This window comes from Vulpes lagopus, chromosome 7 (assembly GCF_018345385.1).
Source record: "Vulpes lagopus strain Blue_001 chromosome 7, ASM1834538v1, whole genome shotgun sequence".
NCBI lineage: Eukaryota > Metazoa > Chordata > Mammalia > Carnivora > Canidae > Vulpes > Vulpes lagopus.
Genome location: NC_054830.1, coordinates 34272229 through 34298463, shown reverse-complemented (window position 1 = coordinate 34298463; position 26235 = coordinate 34272229). Strand labels below are relative to the sequence as shown.

The following is a 26235-nucleotide window of genomic DNA, read 5'->3' as shown; positions in this document are numbered from 1 at the left end:
CTGAATATGTTTCTGTCTAGGCAATTGTTTATTGACTCTTGTAGCTAAAATACTCCTGAAATTTTTATTCATGTTGAGGAGCAAATTACTGAGTTTAGTCAATGAGATTGAAAGGTAAAAATAAACTTTGCTTATTAGAGAACTAATAGTTTACTTTATTTGGACTGGAATTCTTAAATCTACTCAGAGTCCTACATGCTCTTGACTAGAACCTTGATGAGGGTGGTGGTCCTAGTCAAGAACTTGCAAAGGAAAAAGAAATTGCTTCCTGTTGTTGCACCGGCATACTTTTAATGATACACTGAGCACTGTAGTGTACTGGATAGACGCTACAGGATCTGTGTGGGTACAAAAGGAAGCTCTTACAGTGTTAGGCTTCAGTAATGTATAGAGAGTGTCCAAGGATGGAGATGTGGTCTTTCTGCTCTGTTCCATATTCTTCAGACCACACGTGGGAATTTGTCCTCTCCTGAACACCACGTTATAAAATGGACACTTTATTCCAGTGGTGGAGTAACTTAAATTGGACTAACAGATAACACAAAGCACAATTATAACCTCTGGACAAATTATGCAAAATATAACAAACCTCTAAAATATTGACATATTTGAAGGTATTAGAGAGTAACCAAAAATTATATAGAAATTGTAGAGGAGTCTGTCCTTGAAGGAAAGGAACTGTACTGAATGAGATCCACATTTATACAGCTTTTTCTCTGAGAGCCCTTCCCAACTCACACAGTGCATCAAACAACTCTCCATTGAAATGTTATTTGTCCTTATTTGCCTAATGAGGTTTAAGTCTTAGCATTGCCAGGAACACTTATCGACACTGATAGGAAGCATTGTTCTTTCATTGATACTTATCAAAACTGGATATTTTCTTGACATTTCATTATGGGATATTTATTTAATTTCAAGTAGACTTGGGCACTTACATTATGTGATACATTATGGGACATGAGGAAATCAAATAACAGAATGAAAGAATCAGGGTATATAACCATTAGGGTTTTGATTTAGAAACTGGTTTTTGAAAATGTATAAAATTCATTTGCTTTTTCCATGTTTTAAAGGTTTGACCTCTGTGAAAATGACTTTACTACTGAAACTGATTGCAGTGTATTATAATGTTTTTGAATATTGATATAATAAATATTTAATAGATACATTCTGCTAGTAAGTACTTCATCTAGCAAGGAATTAGAGAAGTTTTACCTGAATCAGCTTGTGAAATAGCCAGAAAAACATCATTGTGTCCCTTTGAATAACCTTAAAAACATCTTACTTTTCATTATTAATTCGTTCCTGCTTTTGGTTTTGGGCTTAAGCACATTAATTTAAAAATGAAGTATCTGTACATTCATCCTTCTATACTTGTATGTTCTAGTGAGGAGGGTGGTAGAAAAGCAAAATTGTACAAGCACAGATTTATATTTCAATATGAAGGATCATGAAATATTTTTTGTACCCATTCCTTAAATCTGGGAAGAACCAGTTGGGTTCTTTGCTTGACTGTCTAGATGATTATGGTGATATAATAGTTATAATGATGAAAGCTTTTAGTGAATAGTTTTGTGATATATGCCACAAAGGATGGATCTCACTGATGACAGGTGATAACCTGACAGTATAGTAATTAAGGTCAGAGGGCCCACAAGGTTTGTTGGAATCCTTGAGCTCTTGGAAAAATGTCTGAGTCTCCTTGTACTTTACTTCAGTTTGCCATTTATAATTGAGGATAATCCTTTTCCTACCTTGCAATTTCCAAATGAATGCACTGGGATGGAGCTGTCCCTTCTTTAGAATGGCCACGGTCATTATCATATTGGGGCCAGGGCTTAAAAGCAGGTCTGTATCTCCAGAGTCCATGACTGTAACTACCATACAATATGCTGCCTGACGTAGTAGATGCTTAATATTTATGCTTTGAGGTACTCTTCTCTAGAGTCTGCTTTTGAACTTGTTTGTTGGCCCATTTGTAGATAACGTGGCAGAATGCAGAGAGAAACTTCTCAGCTTTGGAGTTTTAGAGATAAATGATGGGCAGATGGGCTGATATCCGTATAAGTTCACATGACTAGTGAACTGTTAGTGTCTGGCCTTGACATATTTTACTGTCATGAGAACCACTATTTTTCGTCTACTGTAAAAGCAAGTCAGTGGCCCCAGTTTTAGATTGAGGGTCATTTTATCAGTGGTCCTTACATCTAATTAGTATACTATCATTCAGCGAATACTTAAGAAACACCTCTTATGTGCCAGGATTGTAAAGGCATGGGGATGCTTTGTGAAGATATCGGGCACGGTTTTTGCCTTGGAGACCATTATAATCTCATGGGATGTGCTAGATTAATGAATTGCATAAATATATAATTGCACTTTGAGAGATGCTATGAGGGCATATGATGGACTGTAAGTTTAGCTTAGGAGGAAAGTGCTGGTATGGGTTTTGGTGGGAGTCAGCAAACTGTATAAAGGACCATACAGAAAATATTTTAGGTTTCCAGGCCTTACATTCTTTGTTGTAGCCACTCTGTCATTGCAGTGTGAAAGCAGCCCTGGACAAAATGTAAATGAATAGGTATGGCTGTGTTCCAGTTAAAACTTTCTATACAAAAATAGGCAGGTGGGCAGATATGTCCAATTGACTATAGTTTCCTGACCCTTGATTTAGGGAATCTGGACAGGTTTTCCAGAGAAAACTATTTATTAGAAAATGTAATTTATGTCCTTGGTATGGAATTATAAAAGATACATGGGGTATTATAGTAAAAATGACATCTCTCACACCCTCATGCCCTTCCTCGAAGGAAACACTTCTACCAGTTTTGAGTGGAGTGTGTATGTGCATAGTTTATTTTATAAGTCATATAAATGTGAATAGACTTTTTAAATGCCCTTTATCTGGTAAGCTGAGTTAGGCAAGTGTTGTATGGGAAAAAAACTGCTGCTGTTGCTGCTGCTGCTTCTGGGTCTGTTACTGTTCATTAATGGGATGAGACTAGGGAAGTCTACTCATAGTTGGTTTTCTTTCTCCATCAATAGATGGGACAGTCTTTTGGTACTTAAAATAGATGAGGATTTGTGAAAATTGGTGTCTACTGTTGAGATATTTTGATAATAACAATAATATTAATGTGAGGAGAAAGAGCACTTCTGGAGTTGCCATGGAATGGCTTAGACAAATGAAATTTATAATCTGGAGCTTCTTATGCTGCTTTCACTTTTGTAATTTAGAGAAGGAACTGTTCTCACATAAGCCAAGTGTGTGTGGCAGTCTGTTGAACATGTGCTGAAAACTTGGGTTGGACAGTCTCTGGATGAAATTTTCCATCTTTATTTCCTGTCATGGAATCACCGACTGATTTAATCCATGGGCTATTTTGCATCTTCTCAGTAGGGAAATAAAATAGCATAACCAGAATCTTCCCCTCTCTTCCCTTTTGTCCTGTGCCTCTTGAAGTAGACAAGTTCTTCATCCTCTTCTCCCATGATGTGGACTGATGAGCAAAGGCATTTGGGCTAGTGGGCTGGTGACAGTTAAAGAAGCTCATCAAAATCCATAGGTTGTTTTGACTTAAAGCAATGTCTTAATGTATCTACACTTGGATGCTTTCACTTAGCTACTAAGGTGGAAATGTCTCCTGTATGGAGCTCTCAGTGCTGATGTAGGAGGCATAAGGATGCAGGTTCCCCCTCGGGACTCCCAAGGAGTTTTTCCCTATCTCTCACATATAGGACAGGGGTCAGCAAACTTTTTCTTTTAAGACCAGATAGTAGATATTTTAGGTTTTGCAGCCGTGTGGTCTCTGTTGTGACTACTCTGCTCTGCAGTTGTTAGTAACAAAGCAGCTACAGACAATGCTTAAGTGGGGAGACAGAATATTAAAGCATTTATATTGTATTTTCCAAGGAGTTAAGATTTAGTGTTCTAGGTGCTGTGGACTGTTTATGTTCCCCTCAAATTCTTATGTTGAAGCCCTAATCCCCAATATGATGTTATTTGGAGGTGAGGCGCCTGGGAGGAAATTAAGTCATGAGGATAAAGCCATCATGAATGGGATTAGTGCCCTTATAAGTAGAGAGAGGATCCCTTTCTCAGCAAGAAGGCAGTTGTCTATAAGCTGGGAAGAGAGTTCCTGCCAGAGCCTGATCATGCTGGCAGCCTGACCTCAGACTTCTAGACTCCAGAACTATGAGAAAAAAATATTTCTTATTTAAGTCTCCCAATCTGTGGTGGTATGTTATAACAGCAGGAGATGATGAAGGCACTAAGCAAGTAGGTTTTACCTGGCATTTCAGCTCTTATTGATGGTATCCAGTAGAGCACTGTTTGATGAGGATTTTGAGGTCAAGACTATTCTTTGGGTCAGTGAAGGCAATTGATTAGTGATATCTGTCATAAGTTCAGATTCGAGGAAGACTGATCCAAGTGCTGTGCATCTTTCATCCTTGTCCCTAGGAATGCCTTGGGAACGAAGACTGCCATTTATCTTTACGTATCAGATACTTACAGTAAAATATGTAAAAGTCAAGAAAGGCTTATCAAATGAATGGACAATTTAGCCTGACATCTTCCTACAAAACCATGTTTAAACTGTTTATCCTGCACAGTCATTGTCAATAAATACTTGTAGCATTCATGTAAATATTTTTTTACTCTAATGGTTTTCCAAAGAAAAGAAATTCATTGTATTCTATGTTTGTTATTTTTGACTATCAGTATTTTATCTTTTTAAGTAACAGAATCACCAACATCTACATTTTTACATTGTTAAAAAACTAAAGTCCGTAAATTTGAAGATCCAACTGCCTGTATTAAACGATCCATGAATGAGCAGCCTCTCCTCTAGCAAGTAGAGGGGTGCTCCGAAATTGAAGCTTTATATGGGAGGGTGGGGCAAGAAAGTTATAAGCAAAAGAAAAGAAAGGATTGTTTCAGGCAAGATCACCTTCCCTTAATGGGGAAGGATGGGAGATATGTTTATACAAAATGCCTCATGGTCCTTTGGAGGATGAAGAAGGTCCAGATTACATATTTGGTGCTTTTCAGAAAATGCCTGATTGACGGGTTAAGACTTATTGTGGGGTAGGTTGAAACTATAGTTAGGTTATTAAGCCCTAGATTTGGTGAATTGGGCTAGCCCAAGTAATGGCGTTTTGGACCTTTGGCTTTCTTTTTGACAACATGATTTTCTCTAATTCTTTTATTTTTTTAAAAGATTTTATTTATTTGAGAGACAGAGAGGGCAGGAGAGAGAGAGTGTACAAGCTGGGGGGATGGGGTAGAAGGAAAGGGACAAGAAGACTCCCCCCTGAGCAGGGAGCCCAGGACCCCAGGATGATGGCCCAAAGGCAGATACTTAACCAACTGAGCCACCCAGGCGCTCCTCTAGTTCTGTTCTTAATGCATTTGTAACTAAGGCCTTTATGTTTCTTACAAGTAAAATAAGCAATACAGTGCAATTAGAATTTGTATTAACTTTCTTTTGAAATATGTACAATGGGTGATTAGGAGTGATTTTTTTATGTGTGCTTCATAAAATTGGTTTCACTTCTTTATAGTAAATAGAACATTGTGCCTTATATACTTAGAGTATTCTGAATCCTTTTTTAAGAAGCACAATACACATTTCATGGCTGTATCATAGCACTTATGTTTTGTGTCTTCAGGATTACAGGATAAGGGAATGCTGTAATTCCCCTGAGGTTGACTTTTCTATCACATGCTGCATGGCATAATAGAAAAATATATATTTGGTCTTTGGTACAGAGCTCCTAAAACCTTTGGCATTTCCTGAGTGGTAGTAGTGTCTTTTGCTATTTGTAACTAGCCCCTTCAGCCACACCGGAGCATACCCTCTCTAAACACCTTAGATGGTTTTTGGGGATTAGCTGAGGGGACTTACAGGGTTGGAACTTTCCATCCCCTCTTTCACTGTGCCTCTGGGTATGGGCAGGGGCCTGGAGATGGTGGAGTTCATTCAGCAGTGGACAGTCATTTAATTTGTCATTCCTGTGTAATGAAACTTTGATTTAGACTCTGAAACAAAGAGATTAGGGAAGTTTTCAGGTTGGTGAACACATCTCAGTGCTGCCTGGGAGGGTAGTGTATCCAGAGGGGGCAGAGAAGCTCTGTGCCATACGCCATAATTTTCCCTAAATATTTCTTACATTTGGCTGTTGCTGAATTGTTTCTTTGTTAATTATATGTGGAATGCTTTCCTGAGTTTTGTGAGTTATCCTAATGAGTTACTGAACTTGAGGAGGGGTTCATGGGAACCCCTGCATTTGTAGCTGGCTGGGCAGAAGTGTGGGTAGCCTAAGAACCCCATTTGCATCTGGTGTCTGAAATGGGGATCATCTTGTGGGGCTGAGCTCTTAACCTGTCTGGTCTGCGCTACCTCTGGGAGTTAGTGATAGAGTTGAATTGCTAGACATCTAGTTGGTGTAAGAGAATTGGAGAATTGATGTGAAAGAACATGTATTTGATGTTAGGAAACACCATAATATCTGCTCGTGCTAATGTGTAAATCGCTGTAGAACTCAGTATCTTTTTATATTTGGCAGGAAGAACATTCTTAAGCCAAAGTGTCAGTGATTGAGATTATGCTGAAGGGAAATGTTGAGGCTTGGCAAGCTCATGACAGCCTACCTCACACTTCTTGTGAGGTATGTCTCATGTTTCTTCTTTTCTCTTTTTCTTTTTCAGCCTTCTCCCCTCACACTGAGAAGCTTCTCCTGTATTGCATGCAACAGTTAACTCTGTCCCAAACTCTGTTTTTCCACTCATCAAAAAGCCCTGTAGTCAACTAGACTTCCTTCTCTTAGATTAAAGTTTAGAGATCCTCTGTGACGGCTTAAACGTGCCCTTCTGGGCATCTCATCCATTCATCCTAAATAACTTACCACAATATTCCAGCTGTCATCCTGAGAGAATTTGGGTGTAGATCTACTTTTGTCCATCTTGTACATTCATGCATGCATTTATTCAATAAAAAACTGAATTGAGTGCTTACTGTGTGTCTTGCAGTGCTTTAGGTATTGAGCATTCATCCTTGAATAAGACAGGTGTTTACTTGATGGAGGTGGTGTCCTAGCTCTGTAAGTATATAATATTAGTTACAGGTTAGAATGTGCGAGACCAGGAGAAGCATTGACTAAATTGCTCTGTATTCATACTTTCTGTTCTTGCTTTTATCATTTTGGGTTTATTCAGAAATATGGAAACGATACTAGATATTTTAACAGGGATAATTTAACCTAGAGACTTGATTAAGGAAATATTGGAAGGGCAAAAAGAGCTCTGACTCAAGCAGAGATTGTAACTGCAGGAAGCAGCTACCATGTCTGGAAAAAATGGAAGCGAATGGGGCTCTTGTAGAGCTTGGAAACAGAAAGAGTGGTGACCTAGAGCAGAGTGGTGACCTAGAGCATTAAGAAAGGAAGAGGCACTGGTTTCCATGACTCTGAGGCTGGTCTGAGAGTCTTGGCAGAACCTATAAACTGCACCTAACTGCTCTTGGAAGCAATTGCTACTCACTAGGGTGAAGAGCTGTGGCTGGGGCTGTGATGATAGAACACCAGGCAAACCAAAAGGAGCAGCTTTCTCTGTCCTCTAGCCTGTTAGTCTCCCAGTGGTGCCCTGTATTAGTGGAACCTAGGGGGAAGCCAGCTGGCAAAGGTGAAAGTAATTTGCAGAGTTTCAGCCCACCAAGGAGTAAGCACCTAGAAGAAAGGCTTTGAAGCTGATTAAAAAGTAACTTGATAGCTTAATAACTGGCACATCACTAATAGGGCCCAAGTGTGGGAAAACTGTATAAAATACAGTTATATTGATTTTTTTTAATGGTTAGACTTCTCAGAACCTTTAATAAGATGTGTATTGAGAATCTCTAAGTAAGGAGAGCAAAATTATATATTTCCCAAATATGTGACCATGAACCTTCCTTCTTCAATTTCTAGCTCACTAATCTGTTTTCTAATTATATTTCCCAAGCTTTCAATATTGCCTCTCCCTTTCTTTCAGTGATTAATTTTAAATTTTTAAGGTTTGTGGTTAATTTTTTTGGTGGATATATTAACTTCTCTTATCTCTGTGATTTATTATACTTTATAAAGTGGTTTTGTGCTGTGTCCTCTATGATCTTTTTTTCCTCAGGTGTTAGTTCTTCTGTTTGCTTCTCTTCAGTGATGTTGGTGGGCCTCCATTGTTTGATTATTCATGATACTGTGCTTATAGCAGCCTAACATCAGAAACCATGGGAGAGGTACAGGGGTGCGGCCACATGGTAGGTGCCAGTAGCTAAGCTTTACCCCATGTATCAGAGGTCGCCTGTGGCACAATGTCATCTCTTGGGCCCTACCCCACAGTTACTGTTTTTGTCTAGGAGCATACCCTGTGCTACATCTGTCATCCTAGTGGTTTCCTTGGTGCCTCTTTGGTTCCTTGGTGTCTCTATCTTTCAGGTTTAAATTATAACCAGAGCTGTTTTCACTTTTGGTACAGTCCTGTCCTGCACTCTATGCTGTGGGATTCTACTTCAATTTATTTCTTATTTGCTTGCCATTCTTCAGGGATTCCTCTCAATTTCTGATTTGCCATGGAACCCACCATCTTCTTTATTATTTTCCCCAGTGCTGCCATGAATATTTTCTTTAGACATATTGTTCCAATCTCTTGTTCTTGCTTTCTGTATCCCCTCTTTGCTTAGCGTTATGCCTGGCCCTGTAGAGTAGGTGATTTTTTTCTGTCCAGTGGATTGCTTTGGGCATTGGTTACAAGGTCTCAAGTTACATCATCCAGCCTTCCTTGGGGTGTGTTCTCTGTCCTGGGGAGGTCTAGTGCCTGAAAGATAGCAGGATCTTTAGAGATCAATTTTTAGATGACTGTCTGCTTTCATAGAAACAAAGAAGGAATTCCTTAAGAGATATTTAGGCTGTTCATCCTTGGGTAGCCAATGGGATGCTAGCTGAATCTGGGTACATGGAAAGTAATGGAAAGCCATATTTCCACTGTGGTAGCATTTCTTGCCTTGGGTTTGCATCATAATCTCAGACCCCATTGAAAAAGAGTTTCACTGAAATCTTTTATTTCACTTTCCAGCAACCTTAAAACATTTTGGTGGTTGATACTTTCATTTACTGTTAAGTAAACAAGGTTAAAAGGTCACGTGCCTGAAGTGCTAGGGCAAAGATGACCCAAGTCTTTACCTCTCCCTCTTAGGTTCATTACTCACTATTGGCTCCTGAACCTGTCATCGGGACATTACTGAGCAAATGCCATATTTGCTCTTTTGTGTCTCACTTTCTCTGTTAACTTCTGGTTTGGACCAGTTGTTAAATTGTAGTAATGTCATACTGCATTTCGTTATAGGTTCCTAAAAGAAAAATCATGAGGATTAAATATTTTGGAAATTTCATTGCTTTTATTGAATCTCCCAATTTTAAGAGGATATGCTGTGGTTAGAATTTTTTTTTTTTCTACTTGGATATAAAGTGTCAGATTGTCTCTTTTGCAAGGACCAGATTGTCCTCTTGTCTGTGTGTGCCTTTCAGATTTTTCTGTCATTACAGTGGACTTTTCAAATGAGTGACAGTAATTCTTTCAAAAGTTTTCTGGAGGAAAGTTAATGCCACATATCCTATACTATAGTACAAATTCTTTTTCAGGGATTATTTTGAAGTTTCATTTTCATGTTATCAAGTTTTCTGAAAGCTTTCCTTGAATTTAACTTCTGTGATTTATTAGCACAGATATAAGTAAGATCCGCCCTCCCCGCCCCACATTGTGGCTAAAGAAACTCAAATTATTGCCAGAGAAGAGATGACTAAGGTGAATTGAAATATTTGGTATTCACTTTTCTTTCATAACTAGGACATTGTATGTTGAGTGTTGGGGAGGGCAGTGGGATTTAATACAAGAGATTGTGATTTCTTCTGTAAATGGGGATTGACAATGGAAATGTGAGAAAAGGGGTATTCTCTATAATGTTGTCATCTTTCTTAATAGAAAATTCTAAGATCTAGCTTTTCATAGTGGCAGTATTTTATTCATCAACAAGAATGGAATCAGTTTTTAAACACAAATAGTGGACTTGGAACCTTGCAGACACCAATTATCATTCTGTACAGCAAACCTTCAAAATGTCAAAGAGACAGTCTCAGGAATTTCTTCAGCAAAGGTCGCTCATTTACTACTCTCTGAGTCATTTCTTCAGCATGCCAGGGTGACAGGCAAACCTGTGAGATTGAGTTAGCTAGGTCGCTCAAAACTGCCACTATAAAGAAGCAATGAGAAGTCTATTTCTATCAGGTAAATCCCATTAAACTCAAATGTATCCTGAACTATTAAGCACTATTAGATTGTTAGAGAGAACATGAGTGGGTTGATTGAAATAAAGTCTGCCCCATACAAGCTTTCCCTGAATTTATTGGATGGGACTTTTGGGAGTAATTTAAGAAGGGCTAACAAACTGGGAACTGAAAGGGGTGAAGGAAGGAAGGGGGCAGGGCTCTTTCAAGGTGCTGTATCTGATGCACTGAGATGTCATATTTGACCCATTGTCATGGCTATGCTGAACACACATATGACAAAGCCCTGTCACATACCTTATATGTATGTTTCCTCCCAGCAACCCTAGAAGGTTGGGCATTTTGTTTTACTGATAGCTATGGTTTACTTGCTCAGTATCACAAGCTCATTCCAGGTGGAGAACAGGAAAAACACCTCTGTAGATTTTTTCATACTGTGATGATGTTTTTGTTTAATGTAGTTGGGGAAAAATATGTAGTATTCCTCCTTCTGACTCTCATAAGTAGTAAGAATAATAGTCTGCTGTGATACATGTGTAAATGTGTAAAATGGATGGCTGGGGTTAGTTGAGCAATTAATGGCCTCAGTTTGATCAAGGCCATGGCTGTTCTATTATTGTATTCTTTTGAATTTGATTTCAAGTTAGCACTTTACTTCAGACTATTCTTAGAATCTTAAGCCCTCTTTTGCTACTGGAGAGACTCTTTGGTAGCAAGACTCATTTGAGAGAGTTGAAGACATCACATACTCGTGTGTGTGTGTGCGTGCGACCTTTTTATAGGATGAAACAGTGACCTAATTTTCAAGATGTAACTTCCAGAGTTCTCACTTTTGCCATAAGTGAGCAAAAGCCAGATTTTTGTGTGAACATAAAGCTGTCATAAGACCAAGACACTTGTCAGAAACCTTAGGCAGTCCATAGATGAAAACTAGTGTCTACTCTCCTTCCCTGAGCTCACCTGTTCTACAAAGATGTAGCATTGTTGTGCTGCAAGGGCAGTACCTAAACACATGGATAGGCACTTCACACTGGTTTGCTGGTTTGTTGAGGCAGTGCCAACTTGGTAGCAGGTATAGTAATGCCTTGAGGCCTCATGAGCTGCTGGCCCACAATGATCTCAGTTTTTTTCCAGATCTTATTTTTTATTTTTTCTGATTAAAATTGTGTCTTATACTTTACTTTCTTTCATTTTATTTATTAATAAATCCATCATTATGGAGTTGTGTAGTTACTAAATTTATTACACTAAGTGTGTAATGATTTTTATTTAGAAAAAATGCAAAACATTGAGATTAACATCATAGTCATCTGTGTGTCCAGTATGAAGAATTTTTAAATATTGCTATTTTCTCATATTTGCTCAGGTCATTTTTAAGTAAAAGACACAAAGTTTAACTCATAAAGTTGAAATTCCTTGGTACCCCTTCCTCAAACCCATGGCTCTGTGACTCTCTAACAGAATTGCTATCCTAAACTTGACATGTCACCTTCCAAACTTTGGATATGACAACTTCTATTATGTAGATGAAGAAAACACTTTTTTTTTTTTTTTAACTCATATCAGATTCATTGGCTGGGGTTCTGCAAATTAGTCTACTAACGGACAGATTAGAGGAAAACAAATTTATTAACAGGTATACATACCCCAGGACACTCACTGATCCATGACTCAAAACAGTGATCAGAACTTGGGTTTATAAATGTTGGAGAGGATGCAGAGAAAAGGGAACCCTCTTACACTGTTGGTGGGAATGTGAACTGGTGCAGCCACTCTGGAAAACTGTGTGGAGGTTCCTCAAAGAGTTAAAAATAGACCTGCCCTACGACCCAGCAGTTGCACTGTTGGGGATTTTCCCCAAAGATTCAGATGCAATGAAACGTTGGGACACCTGCACCCCGATGTTTCTATCAGCAATGGCCACAATAGCCAAACTGTGGAAGGAGCCTCGGTGTCCATCGAAAGATGAATGGATAAAGAAGCTGTGGTTTATGTATACAATGGAATATTACTCAGCCATTAGAAACGACAAATACCCACCATTTGCTTCAACGTGGATGGAACTGGAGGGTATTATGCTGAGTGAAATAAGTCAATCGGAGAAGGACAAACAGTGTATGTTCTCATTCATTTGGGGAATATAAATAATAGTGAAAGGGAATATAAAGGAAGGGAGAAGAAATGTTGGGAAATATCAGGAAGGGAGACAGAACATAAAGACTCCTAACTCGGGGAAACGAACTAGGGGTGGTGGAAGGGGGGAGGAGGGCGGGTGTTGGAGGGGAATGGGTGACGGGCACTGAGGTGGACACTTGACGGGATGAGCACTGGGTGTTTTTCTGTATGTTGGTAAATTGAACACCAATAAAAATTAATTAAAAAAAAAAGAACTTGGGTTTATGTTGCATCTTAACAAAATAACAGTAAATTTGCAGAGGAAAGGAACTTTGAACTTTGTAGGAAGGTAAGTCTATAGGGACACTCATGGAAGATAAGGATTAGTAAAGTTGGTATGTTGACTCCTATCGTGCTGTCTCTGGACTAAGACTGTAGATTTATGTCCCATGATTAAGAATCATCCTGCCCTTTCTGGTGGAGAGAGAAGGGGAGCAGAGAATTTTTCTTGTGTCTGCTTTTCAGTTACCTTCAGCTCAAAATAACCTTATGCTGCCAGAGTGGCATATGTTGGAGTATCATACCCTGAACTCCTTCACTTGTCTCTATAAGACTGCTTAATTTTTTTTTTCCTGTTTTAAGTAAGCATACTCTTATGTATTCCTCTTATCTATCACTTGTTTGTTTTTTCCCTGTGTTTTACTTTGGAAGTACATCTCCATAGAGATATTTCAAGAACTGGCTCATTGATTTGAACCTTTTTTTTTTTTTTTTTGAGAGCATGCATGCCAGTGTGTGTGTGTGTGTGTGTGGTGGGGGGGCAGAGGGGGAGAGAGAGAAACTTAAGCAGTTTCCCTGCCCAGTGCAGACTCAGAACCCTGAGATCATGACATGAGCTGAAATCAAGAGTTGGATGCTTAACCAACTGAGTCACCAGGGCTCCCTGATTTGAGCCATTTTACAGTATTCCTTTGAATATATCATGACTTCCTCTTTCTTTGCCTGCTCGCCTTCCATGCTTCCCTCCCTCTTTCCCTCCTTTCCTTCATTTATTCCTCCTTTCCTTCTTCCTTTTCTCCCCTCTCCTCCCATACCTTCCCTCCTTCCCTCCCTCCACTTACTTCCCTTCCCTCCCTTTCCTTTCCTTTCCTTTCCTTTCCTTTCCTTTCCTTTCCTTTCCTTTCCTTTCCTTTCCTTTCCTTTCCTTTCCTTTCCTTTCCCTTCCCTTCCCTTCCCTTCCCTTCCCTTTTTCTTTTCTTTTCTTTTCTTTTCTTTTCTCTTCTTTTCTTTTCTTTTCTTTTCTTTTCTTTTCTTTCTTTTCTTTTCTTTTCTTTTCTTTCTTTTCTTTTCTTTTCTTTTCTTTTCTTTTCTTTTCTTTTCTTTTCTTTTCTTTTTTCCTTTCCTTTCCTTTCCTTTCCTTTCCTTTCCTTTCCTTTCCTTTCTTTTCCTCCCCTTCCGTTTTTTCCTTTCCTTTCCTTTCCTTTCCTTTCCTTTCCTTTCCCTCCCCTTCCGTTTTTTCCTTTCCTTTCCTTTCCTTTCCTTTCCTTTCCTTTCCTTTCCTTTCCTTTCCTTTCCTTTCCTTTCCTTTCCTTTCCTTTCCTTTCCTTTCCTCTTCTTTCCTTTTCTTTTTCCTTTCATTTTTCCTTTCCTTTTTCCTTTTTCCTTTCCTTTCCTCATACATGGTGTTTCTTTAATCAAGAGAGGCCCTGTGTTTTATCTTGGGAAGAAGCTTCAGAATGGGATGCATTTTGCCCACTGGGATTAATAGTAAATAATGGAAGATTGTTATAAGATCAAAGACCCAGAAGCTCTGGTGTGGTGGAATGATGTATGGGACTCTCAAAAATTAAGCGTGATGTAAAGGCCAGTTTGGGTAAAAAATTCAAGGCTAAGATTGTTTCTAAAGAAATGCTTTTTTATAGCTAGCAGGTACATAGCATTTACTAGATTCATATGAACTGTGTCAAGTGTGTGTACATGTGTTTGTTTGTATCTAATACTAGATTCCTCTGTTATCTTAAAGCTCAAGTCTAATTCATGAGTAAGCTTTGCTTCATTAGCAAACTATATCCAGAATTCCTTCATTTCTCTCTGTTTCTACCTCCACTGCCCTTCTGTTATTTGGTTGAGGGTCTGCATACTGTGGCCTCCCAGCTAAAGCTGTTTTTGCAAATAAAGTTATGCTGGAACACAGCCATGCCCATTCTTTTAAATATTATCTGTGCCTGCTTTATGTGACAAAGGTGGGGTTGCAGCAGAGACTGTCTGGCTCAAAGGCAGATTTACTGTTTGGCTATTTACTCTTTACTATTTCTATTTGGCTATTTATAGAAAAAGGTGGCTAACTCTGGTCTGGTGTAACACAGCTCTCGTAACTGGTTCTCTCGCCTAAACAGAAAACAGAGTGACTTTTCCAAAATGTGAACTTGATCTCACTCCTCCTGCTTAAAACTCTGAGTGAATGAAATCTAAACTCGGGACTACAGATTCCAAACACTTTCATGGTCTGGTCCCTGCTCCCTTACCTCCCTTCATCTCTGACCTATTTCCCCCTAGCTCCTGCCCCTACTAACCCTTTCCTGCCTCAGGGCCTCGGACCATGTCTGCTAGGTTTCTCCTTGGCTCTTTACATGCTTGTTGCCTTTCTGTCTTCAGGTCTTTGCACAGATGACATTTCCTCTGAGGTCATACAGTGTGCCTTTTGCCTACATAATTTGCCATGTGTATGTTATTTCCTCCAGAGCACTTCCCATTCTGTCAGTACATTCTCCACCTCTGTGTTCAAGTCCTTCATCCCTGCCCCCTGCCCAGGACCTGAGCTCTCTGACAGCAAAGACCTTGTCTGTGCTGTTGACCAGTATACCTTAGATGCCAAGCACAGTGGCTGCCATGTTATTAGTGCCCAGTGGAAAACTGTTCGAATGAACGAACAAAATACAGATTCTCCCAGTTTCCTTAGTAGAAGTTAAATGCAAGTATATATTTACTCTACCTTAATTTGTTTTCTTTCTTCCTATAAATAAACCTTGCCCACTTCTATTCACCATATAAAACGAAGGTGCTTTTCCTCGGCAACATAGTCATGCTGGCACACTCTCCACTAGGGGACAGGCAGGCATTTTTTGAAACGATGCTATTCAGTATCTTTAGTGCCTTTTATACATTTGTTTCTGCTGTTGTGTTAATATGCTAATGTTTATCAAGGTTGTATTTTTTTCCCTCCCCTTCTTTCTTGCTGCTGGCAGGGCAGCAGTACAGAGTTATGGAATGAGGTCTCCTTTGGGCATTTGTCCTTACTACAAAGAGTTTTACATTCTTTGCTCCTTAAAAAAAAAACATGCTGCTTTTCTGCTGAACCTAGGATAAAAAGAACAAGGCGGTATCTTTGAGAATCTTAATTCTTTTGACTTAGTGAGACCCATCCAGGAACCTTTCTCTCATTCAGAGCTTCCCATTTATCCCTCCGGCCTCATATTCAGGACAGCTCTGTACCTTCCTGCAGCAAAATCTGTACACCACCTTCTGTTTCTCCTCCTACCCCAGTCATTGCTTAGGACCCACTTGTGGACTGGGGGCAATGGAGGAATTCACCATCATTGTCTCACTAAAGAGTAGACTGTGGAGTCAGGCACACCAGCATTTGAAGAATGGCCCTCCATTAACCATCTCTGTTAGTCTTAGCAACACTTATCTTCTCTGAGCCTTACTTTTGCCCATCTGTAAAATGGACTTCTGTTAGTTTCTTCCTTGTAGGGTTGTTGTGAGAATTAAATGAAGTAGTGCTTGTTAAGTGTATAGTAGAGTTTCTATAACTTCATGGCACTGCTATGTATTAGCTAGGATTCAGTTTGGTTTAAAAATAAAGATTTTGTCAGCGTACCCTGCAAAGCATTAATCTTAAAAATAAATGCTATGGTCCAATTTCTGGATATTCTGAAAGTTGAACTTCCTTTTCTTTCCTGGTAGGATAGGTTGTTAGGTGTTTTTTCTTTTCCTTTACAGATGATCCCCCCTCCTCACTGTGGGGTCCTTAGTCAGAGAGGGGTAGTGCTGCAAGAAACCATGCCAGAAGAACAAAAGTGGCCTTAGGCTCCTCATCTGATCCTTGTCTGATCTGTTACAAAGACCCTAGCCTTTATTCCTCTTCATCAGTAAACTTGACTTTGCTTCTCTAGCCCCCTGCTCTCGGGAAGCCGCACATCCCTATCTACAGCATTTGTTTAGGTACCACCCCACCTCTTAGTGTTCTCAGTTTGCCTGCTGCTTTGTCTTCCCTCTTTTCACATGGAAAACTATTTTTAGGTCAGGAATGGCAGTATGGTTTTTGTCTGTGGTCATTCCAAGTCCTTTTTATTGATTTGTATTCACAGACTGACAAATAAATAATTATTTGAAATGATAGAAACCTCATGGGTTTTTTTAGACTTGGATTCAAATACTGACTTACTTGCCCCGCTGGGTAGCCTTAGACAAGTTACTTAATCTCTCTGACCCTCACATTTGCTCATCTGTGAGGTGGGAGTACACTGGCTCAAATGAGATGGAAAGTAAATGTATTTAGCAAAAATGCACATTTTAATTTGCTTAACGAATGTGAGCTTTGTCTGGTACTTCCTTTTGTAAATTACTGTCCTTTCTCTTTCTTTGACTGTTGAGTGATTTATGTGTAGAGATTCCATTATTAGAGCTTAAAAATACTTCCCCAGATGCATTTAAAAGGAACCACAGGACGCTGTGGGCAATTCTTTATCATTTATGGGATCACCTACTATTTTTATTTTAGGGATTGTTCAGTGTCTCCAAGTTATGCTTTCTGTCTTCCTTTGTGTTTCTGCGTTCAGTGTCTCCAAGTTATACTTTCTCTCCTCCTTTGTGTTTCTGCATTAAATAACAATAGCAGAGCATTCTTTTGAGTACTTATATTAGGCACTATTCTAGTTGATTTGCACATAATAATTCATTTAATCCTCAGAGCAACCTATGAGGATGAGCCTGTTAATTTCCTCCATTTTGTAAGTGATCACAGTCTCTCTGTACACCTGCTAGAGCATAAGAACTCAGCCACAGGGCACTAAATAATTAGTTAATTCATTTCCTTACACTATGTAAAGTAGGGGTAACCTAAATGGAGAAGGGTCAGAATCATTCCAGTTCTGGAAAGAAGGGAATGCTGTATTTCCAAAGGTGACTCCTTCCAAAAGAAGGCCCCACACTTTAGCCTGAACATGTAGTAAAATGTAACAAAGTGTTGGTACCTGGTTTCCTGTGCTTTCTTCCACTTGTGACATTATTTTCTTCTTTTCCATAGGCTTAGGCTTCTATTACAATGTTGCTTTTCCTTGTTTTTTTTTTTTAGCATGTTGCCTTTCTGAAGGAGGAGTGGATATAATCAACATCAAGGGTTAAACAGTACTATTATTTTTATTAGTATTATTGCTGCCATTATTATAATTTTCCTCTTATAAACAGGATTCCACTGAACCTCTTATATAGGGTGACAGTGAAGTGGCTTCTTCATTAGAGCCTGTTTTAAGCAAGCAGGTCTTTTATTTTGCAACACCCATATTGAGACACATTGAGTTATATCTGTCTTTTCATGTGCACCAACACGTTTATTTGAAGCCTACTATTTCCTAGGTAACGTGACTAAGGTAGATTTATGGGTGCTAATTTACATACAGAACAACATTGGCAAAATCTAAAATATAACAAACACATACCAACTTTTGGCCTGCCACAGCCCACTGAGCATCTGCCTTCCTCGCCATGCTTGCAACGAAAGGGGAATATATTTTCCTCTGAGTTTACAGCTAATTCCTTGTTTGTATTCCACTGTCGTCATTGCTGTTGAGAGCCTGAAATGAGGTTTAAGAGCCTCTTCCTATCTCACAGCAGGAGTTTATGTTAGGGGTGGTCGTTCTGTGTAACAGAGAATGCAAGTCTTTGTCTCCCCCCCCCCCCCCCCACTCCTGGATTTCACACCGCATTTGGAGAATTCTGCTACACTGAAGTAAGGGTACAAGCCCTTCATTTCCCAGACAAGTTAATAGATGCTCAAGGCTGTGCAATTGGGTTAAAGCCTAGGTTTGACTACTTCCTCTCAGTGTTGTCTCTAAGTAGATTGATTTTCATTTATTACACAAATAATAAATGAATTTTTTCTATAAGAAGTGTTTAAAAAATTATAGATTAGGGTAAACCTCCCTTTGATTACCATCTTTCTGGTCTGCTCTCCTCCAGTTTACTGGCGTTAAGTTGGTGAACTTCATCTGGACTTTTCCCTATACATTACTTCTACCTACATCTGTTCTTAACAGAAAGAGAATGTTGCTTTGTGTATAGATACGTGTGTCAGAAATACAAATGTTATTCTACTTTAAATATTGAAAGAAACTGATTGTTATGTGCCTTGGAGAATAATCAATGTTAGGATGTTCATACTTATCAGTCTAGGCTAGTCAATGAGGCGATTACAAGTTATTCCCAAGATCATTGGTAAACACATCAAAGGTTTATTTCTCATTCATGCAAATGTGGGTCTTATGGTTCCAGGGCCAAGGCAGCAGTCTGTACAGTAAGTCAGTAATCCATGCTGCTCCAACCTTGTGACTGCACTGTCTCCACACATGGCTTCAGCACCTTGCACCCAAGGAAGAGGGTCCTGGAGGATTGTCTGTGGCTGCTTAAAAGTTTTGGTACCCTAGCTGCAAAAAAACTGAGGATGTAGGGGATCACAAGGGTACTGGGTGCTATTGTGTTACCACAGATATTTTGAGTGCTCCATATTGTTTGGATATATTGTGATTTATTCAGCCCATATCCTATTTAGTAGGCATTTAGATTACCTTCCACTTTATCCTTTATTATATACAACATTTTACAGAAGATCCTGATATATATCCCTAGTATATGTTTCGCTAGGGTAGGCACCCAAAGGAAACTTTCCAGTTCAGAGGAGGTAGCTGTTGTACTTTTCATAAATGCCATCAAATTGGTTTTGAAGGTTATTGTACTGGTGTTGTCTTTGTGTGAGTAGAATATGGGGAAGCACATTTCACCATGCTTTCACCAGTGACATCGTCAAACCTTCATTTTTGTTTTAATTTCTATTTTCCTGATTACTAGTGGGTTTTCAGCTCTTCCTAAGGCTCAACTCTGCTGCCTTCCTGAGTGAAGTGTTGCTGTGGAACATCAGGCTGCATGCAGAAAGACAGAGGGAGTGCGAAGAGCCAGTGGGCAGATGTGACTCGCCGAGTCTCCCTTTGGGGGGTACCCAGCTCAAAGACATTTTCTCTACTCCCTTTATTGATTTTTTTTCTCCTGTGTTGCTATTTCAGTAGTCTCTACACCTCTAATTTTAAAACCATGGGGCGAAGGAAGATTTTTCGGTCGTGTCATTTTTTTTCCATATAGCTGTCTAATTTTGTGCTTTGAGTTTTCTTGTGAATTTTTGCCTGATTAGTCATTGTCTTTTTATCTCTTGGTTCTCTTTGTCTTTCCCCTCATTTTTCATTCTTTTTCTTCTGCCTCTGCTCCCTTGTTCCCACAGGCCCTTAAATCTTTATGCTGTGCTCTTCTTTTAAGTTGTGTTTTCCACTTCCCTTCCAAGCTTGCTCTGGCAATGAAACATGGAAGAGAAGGGAGCCATGGGAAGGTTAACAGGAAAGTCCAGATGGAACTAACCCCAGGTGCCCACCCACCCCAGCTGTTTTGAAAACATGACGCTATTCCTAATATGGTCCCTTTGCCAAAATCTGTATGAAAGGAGGACAGAAAATTGGGGTTAGTCTAGTCATCTTCCTGCCTTTGGCTCACTAGAGGATCCCTAGGCAGGTTGCTTCCTGTCTTTAGGTCTCAAGTTTCCTGACTGTAAAATGAAGAGGTTGGATTCCGCTAACCCTTCCATACTTTGGAACCCCAGTATATGAAACATGATTGCCTGAGTAGGGTCCCAGAGTCACCTTCGTGAGTGGGCCACTGCCATTGCCTTTCTACTCCCCTACCTTGAAGGGGCCATGTGGAGCACTGGGTTGTTTAGTAGATTTAACAGGGGGAGACAATTACTGACAAAGTTTCTAGAACCCTTGGCAGGCAAAGAGGGGCTGGGAAGGCAACCTAGAGATTGGCAATAGTGGAATCCTCTATGAGCCTGAGGGGTGGAAGGAGATGGTGTTATCAGTGTCTGGGGCCAGTCAATGGGTGCAGGAGTCATGGTGGGATAGATGGTGGGAGCTGAAATTAGGAAGGGCTTTCTTGGGGGATCTGAAATGTCAGAAGAGTGGCAGTACTGCTGGAGTTGATGACCGACTCAGAAAGATGAAGACAAAGCCTGATGTCTTCTTCTCACTCTATAGTTTCTGAGCGGGGTCTCAGATTTAGGAAGAAGCTAGTTGGCAAAGAGCTTGGGGACTGACTGGAAGGCAAACAGGCAAATAATTGGTAGAAGCAATTGAAAGGTACTGGGTCAAGTGGTCCTTAAACTCCTTTCCATTGTTTATATTCTGGAGTACATGGATTCCCCAGGAAGATATTAGTCTAAGATTTTAACAGGTAGCTCTGCATACGAATTCAAATACTTCTGTCATTCTAGTGTGTTATGATAGCCTCTACTCATAGTTCTCCCAACCTCCCTCCCAAAGCCTGAAGCAGTTACATTTTTCCTAACAAGCACTATGACAGTGTTTTGTGAGAATTCCATTCCTGGCAGACTTGGCCTTTTGAAGAGAAGAACACAATCTCACTTATCCCAGTCTCAGTTTTTATCATCAAGGGGCCCCTGGGAATGTGGGACCAGAATATAAACACAGGGAACCAACAGTATTACTCAGTGGCTCCATATTGTGGATTAGAGAAGTTTTGCTGCTTGACAGCTGTCTGTAATCTTTGGCCATTGACTTAACTGTCAGCCTGAATTTCCTGATTTGTAAGATGGTTTTCTTAGGATTCTACCGATAGGCTAGGTTCTGCCACAGTAACAAGTATTCTCCAGAATTTCAGTGGCAGGAAATCCACAAAGGTTTGTTTTTCATTACACATTCATTGTGAGTGTTTTTCATTACACATTCATTACACATTCATGTGTCTGTCTTCACTGACTCCTGGCTGGTAGATAAGTACCAAGGTAAATATTCCATTCCCCATGTCAAGAGAGAGAGAACTTAGGGGGAAAATGGTTGACAATCAAATGTTGGTCCAGATGAGTTACACATCATATATATTCATGAGTTATTGATCAAAACTAGTTACACAGCCACCCGTAACTTCATCTAAGGCAAGGAAGTACCTGGAAGGAGGAGGATCAGCAGTATATGTTGGTTTGCATTAATGACAGCTGTGGAGAAAAAGAATACTTCACTTTTCACAATTAGATAGTGTAAATGCATATTATCATGCCTAGCACATGGCCAATGTGCCATGATAGGAGGAAAAACTATTCTTATTATTGTTTTTATTATTCAGCAGTTGATAATATTTCCAGCATACATTACACCATCCACTTAGTACATTTTTCTTCTTTTTTTTTCTTCCCCCTGAAAACGCAGAGGTAGACTTCACTTTTTTCCTCTGTGGATGTTCCACAGATTCTTAGTAAATGCAGTTGAGTTGGAGCTTTAGACCCGTCAAGGACCCTGCTCTTCTGAGTTTAGGTTTGACAAAGGTAGGCAATCATTCTGTAAGATGATCACTTTGTGAAGTGATAGCTTGGGTATTTGCAGTGGCTTGGAACTATGTTCACTGTGTTGGTTTTCAGTTTAAGAGCAACAGACTTTAAGCAGGCTTTCATCTGAGTCAATGCAGAAACAGTCAATATGTATTATATGTCTATGAAGCTGGCCTGTGGATCAATTGCAATTAGTTTGCAGCAGATTGCATTAACATATCCAAAATTAATACGGTGAGTGTTCTAATGAAAAGGAATTGACCAGACCACACTGTTTTTAGTCTCTCACATGCTCTTTTCAAACTGTATTTCTTTTTTTCTTCTTCCTTTAATGGCTTTAAGTTGATGTGTCAACATAGACTTAATTTATTGATCCTTCCCCATCTATCTTTTAAAAGTGTTCCCAGAATATAGTATATATCTAACGTTTAATCTTTTCTTTCATTAGGGAGCTTTTACTAAATGCCTTAAATTTGAATTTTCTTGGTCCGTTGTGTGATGTGTTAAGACTCTTAAGTCAATGAGTATGGTCATGTGTGAAATTTTGTGTTTTTTTCCATTTACAAATGTTTCATCAAGACTTAAAAATTCAGAAGTAAGAAAAAAAATCAGAAATAAGGTTAACAAATCGTATACAATTAATAAATCATACAGTGTATGATGTGAACGTACCTTGTCTGGTAATTTATTTTGTCTCAATATTATTCATTTCTGAAGAAGAAGTGTAGACAACTTCAACATTTAAAATATCATTACCAGTATTTGGAAGGCTGGAACAAAGAGATTTCTTTAAGCTTGATTATGTCGACATTTGAATTTTTTTACTAGTGTGTGTAAATTTTTTTTTAAGGTCTGAAGTACTTTTACTTTTCTATTTTTAAAGAAAGTCACTTTCTGGAAATGAAAATTAACCTGTAGTTAGGAACAAAAGGACAAAAGGCAGGGTTTATTCATTTGACCATCTAACTTGTATTTCTTGAGTATCTGCCATATGCCAAACACCATTACATTCTTCTTAAAGATACAAAGAAGTTGAAGATACGCTCTGCCCTTGAGTAAAATCAAGTTTAATTGTAAGGTTCTGGAACCTTCTTAGAATGTCTCTCATCCAGAAAAAGTCCATGAATGCATTGTAGCTTGGAGATTCCAGAAGAAAAGGTCATTTTAAGGACACAGTTGAGGTCCTGAAACCTAATGGTTCTATGTTGTAAAGTCCTGTGGACCTTGTTAATGATCTGTGTGATATTGTCTTGGCCATCCATCAAGGCCAATAGACAGAAGCCACTAGGAAGTGTGTCAGGTGATTTTCCTCTACCAATCTTGTGATCAGTTGCATGATTGACTTTTTGGTTTGTGCATTAAGGGCATTGTTATCTTACCTACTGTAAGTAGTGTTTTTTTTGCATCATGACTCATGATTGGAAATGAGCTTAAACTTGGTATATTCATTTTTTTTCTTTTTTTTTCCTTTTAAAAACGGGGTGTAGAGATTTGATTGGGAATGCTGTTGGTCTTACTGGATAAAATGAGAACAGTTTATTTGTTCATGTTCTGCTCTTTGATTACTTTTTTCAGCACAGATTAAAAACTGATAGTACATATTGGAAAACCACTTCTACATAATGCTTAAGGAAAGTTACTTTAATACAGAACGTATAGTTTTTAGGAAATAGTTTAATTAATGATGATTGTTTCAGGTTACAATCCTCAAATTTGTGATTGAAAGAGAATATCATTAAGTACATAATGACTGTGCCTAGATTCCCTTAAAAACTATGGTAAAGAAGTGGGCTAATCTGTGGCCCATTGAACTTCAAAAGGTTAAAAAAATTGTTCTGAGATACCCAATGATGATTAGCGATGTGCACACACTAAAATAGTGCTATGAACTTTATTTGGGGTGGGAATAGGGGGAGACATATCCTATATAATAAAGTTCTTAACATCTTTAAAAATAACTTTTTATTCTTAAATACTTAGATTCATAGAGAACTGCAAAAGAAGTGCAACAGTCTCATGTGCCCTTCCTCCTCTTGCCCTCATGTTGACACCTTATATAGTTTCAGTTCAGTGTCAAAACTAAGAAGTTGACATTGGTGCATTCCTGTTAACTAGATAATATACCCTGTTCAGTTCTTACCATTTCTTTAAACCTGCATTCATTTGTTGGGTGTGTAGAATTAAGCTTGAAGAACTTATATAGTCTTTTACTCCTTTTAAAAATACCTGTGTTGCTAATCATTATTTGAGGGTGTAAGACTGGCTACATATATTGACTGTTATTTTTCTTGTTATTTTTAAGTATTCTTACCTGTCTCTCTCAATTTCTCTAGGCAGTTCAGTTAACCCCCCGAAGATGGCTGAACCTGCAGGAATACCAGAGCAAGAAACTGATGTCTGACAATGGAGTCAAAGTTCAAAGATTCTTTGTAGCAGATACTGCAAATGAAGCTCTGGAGGCTGCTAAGAAACTAAGTAAGCTAATTCACAACAGGTGAAATAACACATGCCCAAATTAGTGACCTCACAGGTAGCAGTGAACTCGTAGGTAAATTTCTTTGTAGCAGGTTATACTAATGGCAACAGGTACAATGGAGAGCTTTTGAATTGCAAAGGCAAAAAAGCCCAATTAGGAAAATGTGATTCTTTTTCATGAGATAGCAGTGTATGGGATGGATGTCACTCTGGTAATTTTTCCAAATTTTTCCACCATCATTTCACATAGTTCTCTTGATCTGTGGGTTTAGTGGCTGGGGGAAATAAGGGTAAAGGGTATAGAGTGTCAAACAGAAGTCCACAGCTAGGTAAGGTGGGAAAGATGGTTGGCATCCTCGTTGAAGCTTCTAGAACACGTAGAAAGTTCTTTCTGAGTAACTGGAGGAGAGGAAGGGGAAGGGCATGCATTTGGAAGCCAGGCTGACTTTGGGTCAGGGTTTTGCCCTTCCATTTACCAGCTCTATAAAACTTTGTAAAAGTGCCTTCTCCTTTTTGTGCCTCAGTTTCCTTATCTAGAAATCAAGGCTAGTGTGTTATCTCCCAGTGCTGTTGTGAGCCTTTAAGGGAGACTATACATTGGTATGTGGTAAAAAATCTAACTCATTTTCCAATTATATATAGAAAAAATAGGAATCAGATCTTACTTTGTTTTCACCAATATTCCTTCTAGTGGTTTACAGGCTCTCTTACTTTACTGTCAGTCTGGTTTATCACTGTCCAATAGAAATAGAATGTGAGCCACGTAAGTATTTAACAATTTTCTAGGTCACTTTAAGAGAACTAAAAAGAAATGGGTGAAATTCATTTTAGTAATATATTTTGTTTACCCCAGTATATCTAAACTATTATTTCAATATGTAATTAATGTAAAAACAATTATCAATGGCATAGTGTGCATCCAGATTTTGTCCTACTCTTCAGGAGTCAGATTTGTATTTTAAATTTCCAGCCCATCTCATTTCACACTAGCCACATTTTAGGTGCTTGATAGACATGTGGAGCTAGTGGCTTCCATATTGGGCAGCATAGATACAGACACTAGAAGGATATACCTATGTATTCTTTGCTTGCAGCCTTGGAGGACAGCTGCTTCCCACTAGAAGTAAAGAATGGAGCATCTGCTAACTGCCCTTACCAGCGACTGTAGCAAAAGTTTGAGAGTACAAGATAGAGGCAGGCTCCATATTTCAATTTCCCAATTTTCTATGCTCTTTTAAGAGTAAGCAATGAGGTACTTCAGCTAGTTATTGTTCTTTTATCTCCTTTACAGAGTTCCCCCAGATGCTTATATGCCAGATCCTTTCTATGTCAGTTGAAAAATATGTTTATTCTTCCCTTCAACAAATATTTATTGATTGTCAGCCACATGTGTTAGGCACTGTGGATACAGCTGTGGAAGATAAGCAAGCCCTCTTTCTTTTTAGAATTTACATTCTAGAAGGTAGTTAATTTGTAATTTTTAGATGCTAAGTGTAGAAATTGAGAGTGACTTATAGTTTAAGAAATGGAAATTGGTTTCATTTTCAAAAACTATCAAGATTGGTTTTTATGGTGGAAAAAAAATGGTAAAATTCAACCTTGACCTGAATGGGAGCTCCTCTTTGCAGTGTGGGAATAGAGTCAGTAAAGGTTAGTATTCCAATACA

The 26235-nt window shown here is 38.9% G+C and overlaps 1 protein-coding gene across 1 annotated transcript in view; it reads left to right on the top strand.

Annotated features, from left to right (window-relative positions):
* SUCLG2 (succinate-CoA ligase GDP-forming subunit beta) overlaps nucleotides 1–26235 on the top strand; it is a 258901-nt gene that overhangs the window by 28373 nt on the left and 204293 nt on the right. Inside the window, exon 2 of the mRNA XM_041764426.1 lies at nucleotides 24427–24568. Within this exon, the coding sequence (XP_041620360.1) occupies nucleotides 24427–24568 (142 nt within the window). The remainder of the gene's footprint in view (nucleotides 1–24426; nucleotides 24569–26235) is intronic.